We start from the raw sequence: 13,188 nt of genomic DNA, 5'->3' as shown, positions 1-13,188 counted from the left end.
GAAAAGATAAACAGGAAAGAGAAATCTAAGAGACTTACTGAAGTTGAACTATTTACATTCCTACATGGAAAGATAATATTTGTAACTCTTGAGACTTTTCTCAGTATTAGGGTAGTTGGAGGGATTATATACATATAGACAGAGGGCACAGGGTGAGTTGAATATGAAGGGATGATATTTAAAAAAATAAAATTAAGGGGTGAAAAGAATATATTGAGAGGAGAAAGAGTGAAACAGAATGGGGTAAATTATCTCTCACATAAAAAAGGCAAGAAAAAGCTTTTTCAATGGAGGGAAAGGGGGGTAGGTGAGAGGGAAAGAGTGAACCTTACTCTCATTGAATTCAGCTTAAGGAAGGAATAACATGTACACTCACTTTGGTATGAAAATCTATCTTACACTACAGAAAGGTAGGGAAGAAGGAGATAAGTGTAGGGGGTGGGTGGGGGGATGATGGAAGGGAGGGAAAATGGGAGGAAGAGGTAATTATAAGTAAACATTTTTGAGGAGGGACAGGGTCAAAAGAGAGGATAGAATAAGTAGGACAGGATGGAGGCAAATATAATCTTTCACAACATGACTATTATAGAAGTGTTTTGCATGACTACATATGTATAACCTATATAGAATTGCTTGCCTTCTCAGTGGGGATGGGTGGAGAGGGAGGAAAGATGAGAAGTCAGAATACAAAGTTTTAAAAACAAATGTCAAAAATTGCTTTTATATGCAACTGGGAAATAAGACATACAGACAATGGGGTATACACATTTATCTTGCCCTACAAGAAAATAGAGGGGATGGGGATAAGAGAAGAGAGGGATGTGATAGAAAGGAGGGTAGATTGGAGGAAGGGATAATCAGAATGCATGATGCCCTGGGGTAGGCAGAGGGGAAAGATGAGAAGAAAATTTGGAACTCAAAATTTTGTGGAAGCGAATGTTGAAAACTAAAAATAAATCAATTAATTAATAAAAAAAAGTTAGTCATTGCAAAAAAAATAGCTAGATGGCTAGATCATTCATGGCCAGCCACACTACCCAAAAATATAGCTAGAAGCATATTCTGATCCAGGCACAAAGCCCTAATTCATTACTAAAACTTAAGAGGTAAATTAAAACACACACACACACACACACACACGAACACAACTCTTACTAGCACCAAAAACCATCACAAATTTAGAAATACTCTCAAAGAAGGACAGAATAACTACAACAACCTCAAGTAGATACTCAAAGAAAATTTACTTTCTATAAGAAATACATGAATACGGAGATGAAATAAAGAAAAAGATGAAAAATGAAATAAAATTATTGGGGGAAAGAACTGGAAAAAGAATAAGTAGTTTCTGAAAAGAAAGTGGCAAGTTTTACCGAAGAAATGAACTCCTTGAAAACTTGAATAGAACAAGCAGAAATCAATTATTCCATGAGACAAAAATAAGTATTAGAAAAAAAAATTACAAGATTGAAAAAATAGAATTGAAACATAAAATATCTCATATTTAAAATAATTGACCTGGGAAACAGGACAAAGAGAGAATTTAAGAATCACTGAACTCTGAAAACTATGAACACTATATTTTCAAGAAATCTTAAGTGAAAACTGTCCAAATCTATTAGAACTATATGGCAAGATAAAGATAGAATCCATGGACCACCTCCTGAAAGGAATCCCAAAAGGAAAAGTCTCAGGAATATCATAGCTAAAATCCTGAATGCCCACAACAAAGAAAAAAGTACTGCAAGCTTAGAGAAAGAATTAGTTTAAGTGCCACAACCTAAAGTTAGGTTCACACAAAACCTGGAAGAACCCACTATAAACAAGAAGTGATTTTGGAATATAATATTACAAAAGGAAAAATATGTAGGCTTTTAACCAAGAAAAATAACTAGCTTTTACTCTGAAAAACTGAGCATAATCCTATAAGGGAAAATGTCTGAGGCTGGATTTGAACTGAGAACTTCCTGACTCTAGAACTCATACCTGCTTATATTGTGGTACCCTCATGCATGTTCTCTCATAGGGAGACTGTGGTCAAATGATTTGTCGAATTAAATTCAACATGTTGAGGAGCTTCCCTGGAGTTGATGGCTACCCACTGGAGCACACATACAGACCACTAGTTGTCCTTTACTTTAGAAAACAGACTAGTTCATTTTCTTTTCTAGTTGTATTTGTCTGTAAGCATCACTCACTCCACATCTGGTCCATATCTCCCTGTTTGTAATGTGACGTGACCTTCTCACACCCACAATGTATTTTTCCGTTGCATGCTGGATAATCCTCATCCATGACTTGCAGTCATACAACATGACCTGAAGAACGTTGGTTACTGTTAGGCTACTGGTAATGAGTCTTTGTTTCAGGGGAAAGGTTGTGGTCATTAAAATAATTTTACAATTACTCAAAGGTAGTCAGTCTATCCTTTCTTCCTATTCTTCCAACTCATTCATTTGAAATGTCTGCCCAAAATGGAACCATAAGCTCCAAGGGGTTGTTCATCTGCCTTCAAAACATTGCATCCTGGGCCATCTCCAGTTGTCCTGATGAATATCAGGCCACTGGACCCAGACGGCTCTGGAGAAGAAAGTGAGGTTGGTGACTTTGCACAGCCCTCCCTCACTCAGATCAAAGTCAACTGCAAGTCATGTCATCATCTTGATGCCATGGTCCTCTTCGAGAACGAAGGACAAACACAACAAGAACAGTCTAGACAACAGGCATTTTTCATCCCCTTGGTTGAACTCTTTTGAATAGTTATGGGATCTTATTTCAGAGACTCTGCATGTTTGGGGACATGATACTAACAGCATAAATTATTCAAAGAAAAGAACCCAGGAGTATCTGATGGACCTTGTTCCTTCAGGAGATTCATCATGGATTCTGTGCTGAATCTCTACCAGAAGAGTGGTCCACAAAACTTCTGCAGCCTGAATCAAATTAAAATGTAATTGGGAAATATACAACAAAATAACTTTTTAAAATAGAACGCAGATAATGTTAATATGTGGTTTTCTAAGTCAATATGTGGCCTGCTGGGATTCTCATATATAGTTTAGTGGACCCAGTTTCAATTTGAGTTTAACCCCATGATTGTATTGAACAGTTTTATTGAACCTAATCTATTTCCCTTTATATTCCATTAAGAGGTTGATGATCAGAAGCTTATCTCTGTCATTATATCTCTCAAGAAATCTCATATAATTTTGACACTTATGTGGGAGACACTTTGTTGGAGAGTCTTTAAGAGGGTACTTTGCCTCAGCCAACCAAATTCTTTCTGGTCAACAAAACTCAGAGGTATCTTGTGTTTTCTGTATCTGTCAGTCACTTATATGGTGGTAAAGATGTAATCGACAGTGGAACACATTTGCAAATACCTGCCTGTTCCCATTGGACACAGGACATCTTTGATGTATGTATGCATTGTTCTCATAAAAATTTTACAAAACAAGAAAACAAGTATGAGGGTTGATCGTTACTAAAGTCTTTTGGGTGCCTTTTTTGGATAATAATAAAGTCTAAGGTTTTTTTTCTCATGTCTTTGGTATCATCCCACGTTGGGCATCAATTCCTCAACATCCGTAAAACTGCACCTTTTCCAGCACAGATCTCTTTTGTATAACCTCTAGCTGCTTTTTCCATCTTTGTTTTCTTTAATGTGTCACCTTGTTCTTGTGTAGCAAATCCAAGACTGTGATGTTAAAAGTCCCAAATTGTAGTGACTTTTTTCTCCTTTATGAAGAAAATAATTTATTATAAACACCTTTGTCTAGCCTCTCATTTTTGTCCATTGTCCTCCAGTAACATCCTCAAATGTTCTTAGGATGACTTTGCTTAATTGGATCTCTCACGAAAATTTCTGTTTCCCTCCATTGTTTCTTACCACTTATTGTTCATAATCTTCCGCTGTCCTTCTCTATAAGATTTCACAATCAAAGACTTGTTTTTGTGACCTTCCATATCTCTCAGCTTGGCACAGAGATCAAGTATTTGCTGGCTCAAATGGTTTTATATACAAAACTGTTTTAATCAGTGTCAATGCCTTTTCTACCATCCATTTTGGCTTCAATAACTTTAGATTGTCAGGATGAAATTATTTTCATTGCACATCATATCATTTTCTTACGTTCATTCTTTCTTCTAGTTTTATATTAATTCTTATCTTTAACAAGTTGGTAGATTGACTATGCATAGCTAATTCAGGAATGACTCAAATCAATAACCTTTTTTTGTTAAAATATACTGAATATAATAATTTATTTTTTGTAATATTGTTGCTTGACATGTCCAACACCTCCTAATTCTTTTTTATGGGAGTATTAATGATTTATAAGCATGAGCCCCTGGGTAGTTTACAAGTCTTTGGCCTTACTACTGAATAATATTTTCCAATATTTTTTTTGCTGTCCTCATCTATTTCCACTTTTGCATTGAAACTACTGAGTATCAAAGTATATGTTGATTTAATTTGGAGAGTGTTATGAAATTACTCATTGAATCCCTCTATCTCTTCATCCCCTGCAAGAGATGTTGCATAAGCTGCAGTTATTTTCATGTTCGTGTGTTAGCAAATATTTATCCTGAGCATTGCAATATGTGATGATCAAAAGTCCCATGAGATATCTTATGCCTTTGGATATATGATAAAAACCAGCTCTGCCAGCATCTTTATTTACCTCTCCAAGAGAAATCTGTGTACTATCCTTTTCCATCTAGCTGCAGCTTCCCTTTTTTTATGAGTTCATTCATTATGAGAATGTTAAGCTTGTTACAATTAACTTCCTTTAACAGCACGCCCACTTGTTGGTCATGGGACAAGGATTTCGCGTTTAGAGTACCAACAGCTGAATTTGTTTGTCGATGGTCTAAAAACTATGAATCTCTGCTAGCATTGCTGGAGAAATGGAAGAAGACTGCACAGGACCAAGAGCCCATTTTGCTTCTGTCTTCCTTTTCTAGGTTGGAGTAGTCAAAGAATTCATCGCCAAGTGGCCAACCGATGATGAGCCTGTTCATACTCAGCCAAGCTGGCTGGTCCTCAGAAAGTACATACAATCTGTTGCCACAACTGCCCAGGGAGGATTTCCAGTTTAGCAAAAATTGCCAGAGCTTTCATTTCCCCACTATAGTCTTTGAGAACTCAGGATTACCTCTACATCACAATGATCCACGGGAGAAAATGGGGCTAATTAGCTTTTAATCAATATTGATACTAGTATTTTAAAGAGGAGAGAAATAATTACTGAGTTGTGTGCTAAATGCTCTGACACACCGTGGTTTAGGAGGCACTACTACCCACTTGGTACCTACATCAACAGGACTTCCAGGTATACAGGAAGGTGTCTAGAGAAACTAACTTTCTCTACGATGACCTGTCATCTACTTTGTATGTACTCAGGAACTATTTAGGGTTCCCCAAGGTAAAGTTATTTATAACCATTTCTCTATCATCCTCCAAAGCCTTGTCCATTCCATCTTGATGGTCACCCATGTAATTCCAATGGTCCAATAGAAACAATACTGGATTTGAAGTCAGAAGACCTGAGTTCAAGTCCTGGTTCCATACCAGTTGTATGACCTTGGTCAAATCATTTCCCTTCCTCAGTTCATTTCCCACCCCCACCCTTCAGGTCAATGAGCAAGAATAGATCAAATCACCTCTAAGGTCCCTTCTAACTTTGACATTCTATGGTACTGACTTCCTGCCCATCTGGAGCAACTTTTTCTGAGTTTGAAAGCAAGTGTAGAATCCTTTGAGTTCCTCTTCTTGACTTTTCCTCATTAGCCTGAAGTTCAGCCCCACCTATGGAACCAGATGGTCTCTCTCCCAAGGGACTATTTCTATCAAACTCACAAACAACTAATTGCTCCCCTGGGTCCTTCCCTTTCTCTTCCTCTCCCTGGTTTGCTGACGTCTATGTCTCTTTCATAGAATCAGACAAAGAAAAACACTGATTTTATCCTTATCAAAGAGAATCTGGATCCAATTGCACCCAACCATGCCTGATACTAGTGGAAAGCACTGAGGCCTTGTTTGGTCTACGTTGGCCCTGCCCTCAGGGACATCACCTTAACTCGGGGGCTTTACCCTGGTCTGTCTTGCCCCTGCCATTGAGAACTTCCCACTTCTAAGAGCCACATCCAGCCCAACCTACTCCTATTCTCAGGGAGCCCCAGCCCTGGTGAGTGTCAAGGTTTGACCGCAGCAACAGGTATACTCACCGGGCCATCTGGCTGCTCATGCTGGAGGCCAGCCCTTGCTGGAAGAAGCCCGAGGCCTGAGGACAAGAGCAGTGTGCAGTCAGAGACACAAGAAGGATAAGGCCCCGGGGCACTATGTAACCTGGAACGAAACCCAGACATGAAGAAAGACCGCACTTCCTTCCAAGTAGTAACTGTGGCTGCCCAGGACCCTTGGAATGGCCTCCGTAAGGTCAAGTGGGCCATTTCCCCCTCAGTGCTCACCCTAAAAAACTTACCTTCTTTGACTGGCCCCACTCAACCTGGTCAATCCATCACCTCATTTTCCCAGGACACTTTATGGTCTCCAGTCGTACCCTGAGCATGTTTCTTTCTGTCAAACTTATACGTATATGCTTCCTCCCTTCTTAGGACAGGAGGTCTGTAAGGGCAGGACCATGTGGTTCACCACCAGCTCTCAAACTTAAGGTAGGAACTCGCTCTGTGTTTTCTGTTTCTCTTATCTCTTAGTACAATGTAGGGTTTTGTAAACAACAAATACTCATTATGTATTGTGGACTGAAAGATCACTATGGGAATGGTCTCTCCCTTCTCACTAAAAGGACAGAGAAAAGGGTCAAGGAACTGTCTGCCATAGAGAAAAATGAGAGAGCCATTCCCATGGAGAAGTACAATGAGATATACCACCACTCCACCATAGGGAAAGGTCCTCCATGGAGAGAGATCAGTGAATGATTTTTTATGGAAAAGGGTCAGCAAAGTGTCAAGCATGGAGAAGGATTAGTGAATCATATTCCATGGAGAAAGGTCAGTGAACTGTCCTCTGTGGAAAAAGATCAGGGAGCTACCTTCCATGGTGATGGATAAGAAAAACCATCCTAAAGGATAAGGGTTGGTGAATCACCTTTATGGAGAAGGCTCTCATCCCAAATAACTGCCTCTCTCCACGAGAGTCTTATCCATGGAAGAATGATAGATATTGACTCTTTGGAAATAAATTCCCAGCCCTTAAGGAAAATTACCAGACTTTGTTCCATGGGAAGCATGCTATGCATTGACCTAAGTCCATGGGAATGTTTTTCCATTTAGGACAGCCCCCTACACCTTCTCCATGAGGACAGCTCACTAACTTTCCTTTATGAGTATAACTCCTTTGCCCATAAATGATCCTTGGGAAGGAGAGTTCACTGGGCCTTTTCTATGTGAATTACTCCTTGATCCTTCTCCATAAGGGGGATTCACCAACCCTCTATGAAGGGTCTCTATGCCTTAATGCCTACGTAGAGGGCAGTCAATAACTATCTTTCCTCCATGGACAAGGATCAAAAAACTCTCCCTGATGCAGAAGGATCTCAAATCTTTACTCCTACTGATCCCATGGTGGCCTGGACTTGGTGACCCATTGGTTTTGGAGTCTGTGTGTGAATACTGGCCCTGTCACATTACCCATGTGAACCTTGGGCAGGTTTGTGGGTCTGAAAGTCCTCATCTTATCCCAGCTCTAATTCTATGATGCTACATGTCTGCTCCAGGAATCCTCCAGGAAGCCCTCTTCCTCCCTTTTAGCTTCAGTAATGCTATTACAACTCAGTTTGTGGAACGAGGCCAAGGCCAGGCCTCCTCTGTAGGCTTGTGCAAGCATTGGCTCAGGTAGCATTGTGGCGGGGCCCCAGGCCCACATGACCTGCCATAGAAACTCCGCTGCGTCAGCCAGGAGCCATCAGCCGTTGGGGAGCTCCCTTATCTCGTTGGGGCCCCTCAGGGACCATTTAGTAAATCACTTCTTTGGCACTCCAGGGGTCCCAAAGGACCCAGGGAATCTGCCTCAACAAGACCCATCCAGGGCCAGGAGGAGAGAAAGAAAAGGATTGGAAAGAAAGCGCAGCTGTTACCTTCTGCCTTCACAGACTCTCCACTCCCCAGTCAATCTAGGACAACACACCCCTCCACCCTCAAGCAGAGGGCAGTCATATCATGGGTCTACAGAAAACATCACTCTCATCTTTACTGAGACATTACTGAGGGAAAGGGAGCATAAGGGACATCCTAGGGCAGTGTACAGCTCATATAGAAATGGGAGCCATAATCATACACAAGGATCCCAGCAGGACACCTTATTAGCTTAGAAAATCGCACATTAACATTATCGTGTTTTATTGTCTATTTATTTATTTTTTTAAATATTTCACAATTTCATTTTAATATGGTTCTCAGAGTGATTGGGGCAGCAGTCCTCTGTCTTAGAGGATTCCTGAAGCAGAGGTATCAAATCCTAGAACTTAGAGCTGGATCTCAGACCCATTTAATCTAACCTCCTCATCTTACAGAGGAGGAGACAAAGGCCCCATATGGGTTAAGTTCTAAGGTCACTGATAGAGGGAACTATCTATCTTCACTCTCCTGGCTGGGTCAGAACCGACCTCCAGTTCATCATCCTGCTTCTACATCTGTGAGAAATGGACCTTCCAGGAAGGGATTCAGGTTAAGGGGTATACCTGGGGTCACACACCTTGAGCTTGGGGTCAGGAGTACTAGATTTGGGTCTAAATTCTGGTGCCTTGTATCTGTGTGACCCTAGGCAATTCACTGCCACTCTCTCGGGCAGCTTTCTACTCTGTAAAGTAGGAATAAATACACTCCAACCAGGAAAGTTGTAAACTTTGTAAACTGTAAATCAACATAGAATGTGAGCTAGGGTTTTACTGTTGCTATCAATTTTATTTTATTAGATCTTTACTGAGCCTTGGCTCGGTTTAGTGGAGAGAGACTTGGAAATGTAATTAAAAGACTTGGGATCTAATCCCAGTTCTGCCACTAACTCATTGTGTATGACATTAGGCCAGACTCTTTTCTCCCTGTGATTCAGTTTCTTTTCTTGTAAAAAGGGGGAGGAGTAGACCACCTTGAGCTTTTGGAAGTATGGCCCCTTCTAGCACTGCCACTGGCAGACTCCCAGCCAAACCCAGAATTCCCCCTCCTTCACCTCAGTCACTTGAGACAGGAGCTAGGTATTTGCCTCTTAATCCCAGTGCTTTTCCTCTTTTAAGGATTTCCTATTTGTCTTGTATGGGGCAGCTAGTTGGTGCAATGGATAGAGCAGCAGTGCAAGAGTCAGGAGGACCTGAGTTCAAATCTCACCTCAGACACTTGACACTCACTAGCTATGTGATCTTGGGCAAGTCACTTAACCCCAGATGCCTCATGCTGGGTCATCTCCAGTCATCCTGATGAATATCTGGTCACTGGATTCAGATGGCTCTGGAGGAGAAGTGTGACTTGCACAGCCCTCCCTCACTCAAAAACAAAGTCAAGTGCAAGTCATGTCATCATTTCTCTGATGGCATGGTCTTCTTCAGCAATGAAGGACAAACACACACACAAACACACACACACACACCTTATTTGTCTTGTACATGGCTTGCTTTGTATCTACTTGTTTTCATATTGTCTCCCGCTCCTCAAGGGCAGGGACTATCTTTTGACCCTTTTTGTATTCTCAGTACTAAACACAATGTCTGACGCATAGTAGGCATTTAATAAAAGTTTATCGAATTGAATTTTGTAAAGAATGATGAAAAAGAACCCTGGATCAGGAATTGGAAAGTAGCCCCACCTCTGCAACTGACTTGCTGAGTGACTTGGGGCAAATAAATCCTTTCCCCTCTCCGGTTCTAAAATGAAGGGCTAGGAAGTCCTTTCCAGCTCTGACTCAGTGACTGTGTGACTAGATGGTCCTGAAAGGTCCCTGCCCCTTAAAAATTCTATGATTCTCCTAAGAGAAATAAGCTAAGAGAGGCCAGAATTATTGAGTTCCAGAGTCTAGGAATCTTACCCATGTAGCTTTTTGCATTCACTAGACTTGTTCTCTTCTAACTAGGTTCTAGACCTGGCTCATAATGCCACGGACACTTCCCAGGACTGGATCTCTCTCTGTAAGGGAAGGGCCCATAGCATCTTGCAGACCAATATGGCCCAGCTTATAGGTTCCCTGAAGGCAAACTCTGTGTCTGGAACCTAGCTCTAGAGCACATAAGCTGAAGGTTTTGCGCTAGTGATGATTGCAATGAAGAGTCCCGCATTGGAGGAGTCCCATCAGACCCTTCCTTCTCCTATCCTCAACATGGATCTTCTATACTTCCTCCCTTCCTCCTGACCCGTAAGCCAATTATTCCTGACTTTGTACCTTAGCTGAAGCAGGCCTCCCACCAGGAATGTCTTTCCCATGCCTGACTTACTGATACAAACCCTCACTGTCCTTCAAGACCCAATTCAATTCAACTCCTACATAAATCCTCCTCTGCCTCTTCCATCTCACAATGATCTATCTCTCCCTTCTTATAACTCCTTTTTGACCTTAGGATCCAACCCCAGAGTTTAGTCCTGAATTCTTCTCTCATTGACCTCTGTATATGAATTCTGCCTCCCCAAGACTGGGAGCTCCCCAGGGATAGGAGCAGAGTATGTTTTTCTTCTGTTTCCCCCTGACTATGAAATCCCTGAGTGCAGCACTTAGGTCTGTCCCTCCTCTGTCTTCTCTAAGTTTGATGAGAGAAAGGCCTGCGTCTGTTTCTTTTCTGCTTTCCTCAAACTTGGAGCTCCTCAAGAAAAGGGTCTGGACCTGCTTTCTACGGCCTCCTTTAGTCTATGAGCTTTCCAAAGGTGAGGCTGTTTGCTTTTCTTTTTGTCCGCCAGACTATGTCTCCTCTCTCCCTCAGGTTCTAGGCTCCTAAAGGACAAAGCCTGATTTTTTCCTTCCCTATTTTTCCTACAGTGTCCAGCACTGAGCCGGACATGCTGGGGTGCTAAGTGAAGACTGGGCAACTGACCTATTTATAGTGAAGATGGTGATCGGAATGAATTGACCCCATTTATGAGCTTTTCTGATAATGCCCCATCTATCCATCTGCAGGAGAGCCCAACCAGCATCCAAGCCTCCGTGGGAGGTTCTGGCTGGGTCAGACCAGCAAGCTAGCCTGACTTTAGCAACCAAATGAGAGGAAAGTGATGAGTGTCTGCTTTCATTACCACGCCTATCTCCCTTCCTCTCCAAAATGACCACTGAAGAGGGAGACAATGTCTAGAAAGATTGTAACTTTGGGAGAAGGAACATCTTGGGGAGAGGGATTATCTGGAAGGAGGGATGTCCTAAGAGAAGAGGTAAAATGGGAGAAGGGATAACCTGGGAGAAGCAATGGACTGTAGGATTAGCACCCTGGGAAGGGGGATTACTTAGGAGGAGGGATAGCTTGGGCAGAGGACAATATGGAAAAAAGGAATAACCTGGAGAAAGGGAAATGGACACACTAGGAAGAGGGATATATTTAGAGGAAGGAAAATCTGAGAGAAGGGACATCTAGGGATACCCTGGGAAGAGGAAAAACCTGGAAGAAGGAATAATCTGGGGAAAAAGAACCAGGAGTGGAGGAGGGGGGCAAACTGGAAGAAGAGATGCCCTAATAGGAAATACTCTAGAAGTCAAATGGACCATTCTAACTCCATTCTGAATTTTCCCTCTGGAGAAGTTGGCTTCCCTGAGATCTAAAATAAGCTCGGATTTGTCCCTAGTCTATTTTCTCCATCACCACCACCACCACCACCACCACCACCACCACCACCACCATCCAAGGTTCTACAGGGATTGAGCTTTACTGTCCCTGCCCTTAGAGAGTTTAGGGTCCCATTGCATGAGGCCAGATGGATAGCACTACTACCACCATTCTATCATCTGTCCTGGTTGAGAAAAGTTGTGACCTTAGAGGACCCAAAGAAGCAGATAACCCAAAATTCATGGCCTTCACCTCACTACTAGTATGGTTAAGAGAAGAGATGCTGCCCTTGCTTGAAAGCTCATTCCTTTGCTAGAATAGGAGACAGGGTATTCTAGGCAAGATAGGGCAGGGGAGAATGCGGGAAGGGTAGTCTGGGGATCAAGCTATGGCCCACCACAGTGTGATTTGCCCCACCCATACTCCTTTTAATATAAGCCTCCAGACCTCACCTGTTCTGGTTCCCATGGTTGCTCGCTGATGGTTGAGAGGCTGGCTATAGTAAGATTGTCCCACAGGAGGAAGGAGCTGGGGATCTGGGTCACCAGCTCAGGGGGCACGATCTCCACGACTCTGGTGACAGACAGCGGGTGAAGGACAATCTAGGAGACGGAGGAGGCAAATTCAGTTGTTATGGAAGTTTCCTGTCGCACTGACACTACCTCAATGACCTTGTATCTACCCAGTGTCACTACTCTGAGAGCTCACCACCCATTCCTTCTATGGTTTCATTCTGCCCCAATGGGGTATGTGAGGCACAGAGGATGAGGGACTTATCTAAGGTCACATAGCAAGTCAGATATTAGAGCCAGGACTAGAACCTGGGTCTCCTGACTCCCTGTCCCTCAGCTCCTACTACTGCACTTACCAACCATGCTTAATGTCTCTGGGGAGGAAAAAAGTCCCACAAACAAATACCTTGGTTTCAGAAAAAAAGGAATTAGGCAGGGAAGGATAAGTTGGGTGAGAACAGGCATCTTTTTCAATCACCAATTAAATCTTGCAGGTCTCAAGAATACAATTTGTTTCTAGTCATTTAATCAGTTGGCCAACAAATTGAGGTATTATGAAGTAATAAGCAAGGTAATAAGGAGAATAGTAGTTAATGAAGATAGTTTTCCTGGAAGAAGCAGGCTTGAGATAACCATTCAAAGCAGTCTAGTGGAAGGAGCATTGGAATAGGGATCAGAAGCAGGTGCTCCAGTCCTGAGTCTGCGACCTAGGGCGAACCCTTCCCCTTTAAGGGGAAAACAAGAAGATTGGACAGGGCTCTCTTTACAGTCCCTTCTGCCTCTCTGATACTCCATGTTCAATATTCAGCTTAATCACTGAATCAGTCAAGATGTATTTAATACGCATTCACTGTGTGCTGAGCACAGGACAAACAAGAAACAGTCACTGCTATGAGCAGCTTATTTTCTATTTCAGGAGACAG

At 42.2% G+C, this 13,188-nt stretch overlaps 1 protein-coding gene across 11 annotated transcripts in view; it reads right to left on the bottom strand.

Annotated features, from left to right (window-relative positions):
* LOC140499517 (uncharacterized) overlaps positions 1 to 13,188 on the bottom strand; it is a 72,516-nt gene that overhangs the window by 27,826 nt on the left and 31,502 nt on the right. For all 11 annotated transcript variants that reach the window (XM_072601075.1, XM_072601106.1, XM_072601066.1 and 8 more), the window contains 2 exons: positions 12,206 to 12,355; positions 6,229 to 6,284 (listed from right to left, as the gene is read on the bottom strand). In XM_072601075.1, the coding sequence (XP_072457176.1) occupies positions 6,229 to 6,284; positions 12,206 to 12,355 (206 nt within the window). The remainder of the gene's footprint in view (positions 1 to 6,228; positions 6,285 to 12,205; positions 12,356 to 13,188) is intronic.

The sequence above is a fragment of the Notamacropus eugenii genome, chromosome 1, assembly GCF_028372415.1.
Source record: "Notamacropus eugenii isolate mMacEug1 chromosome 1, mMacEug1.pri_v2, whole genome shotgun sequence".
Taxonomy (NCBI): domain Eukaryota; kingdom Metazoa; phylum Chordata; class Mammalia; order Diprotodontia; family Macropodidae; genus Notamacropus; species Notamacropus eugenii.
The sequence above is the reverse complement of the archived record's forward strand: the minus strand, read 5'-3'. Positions and strand labels throughout refer to the sequence as shown.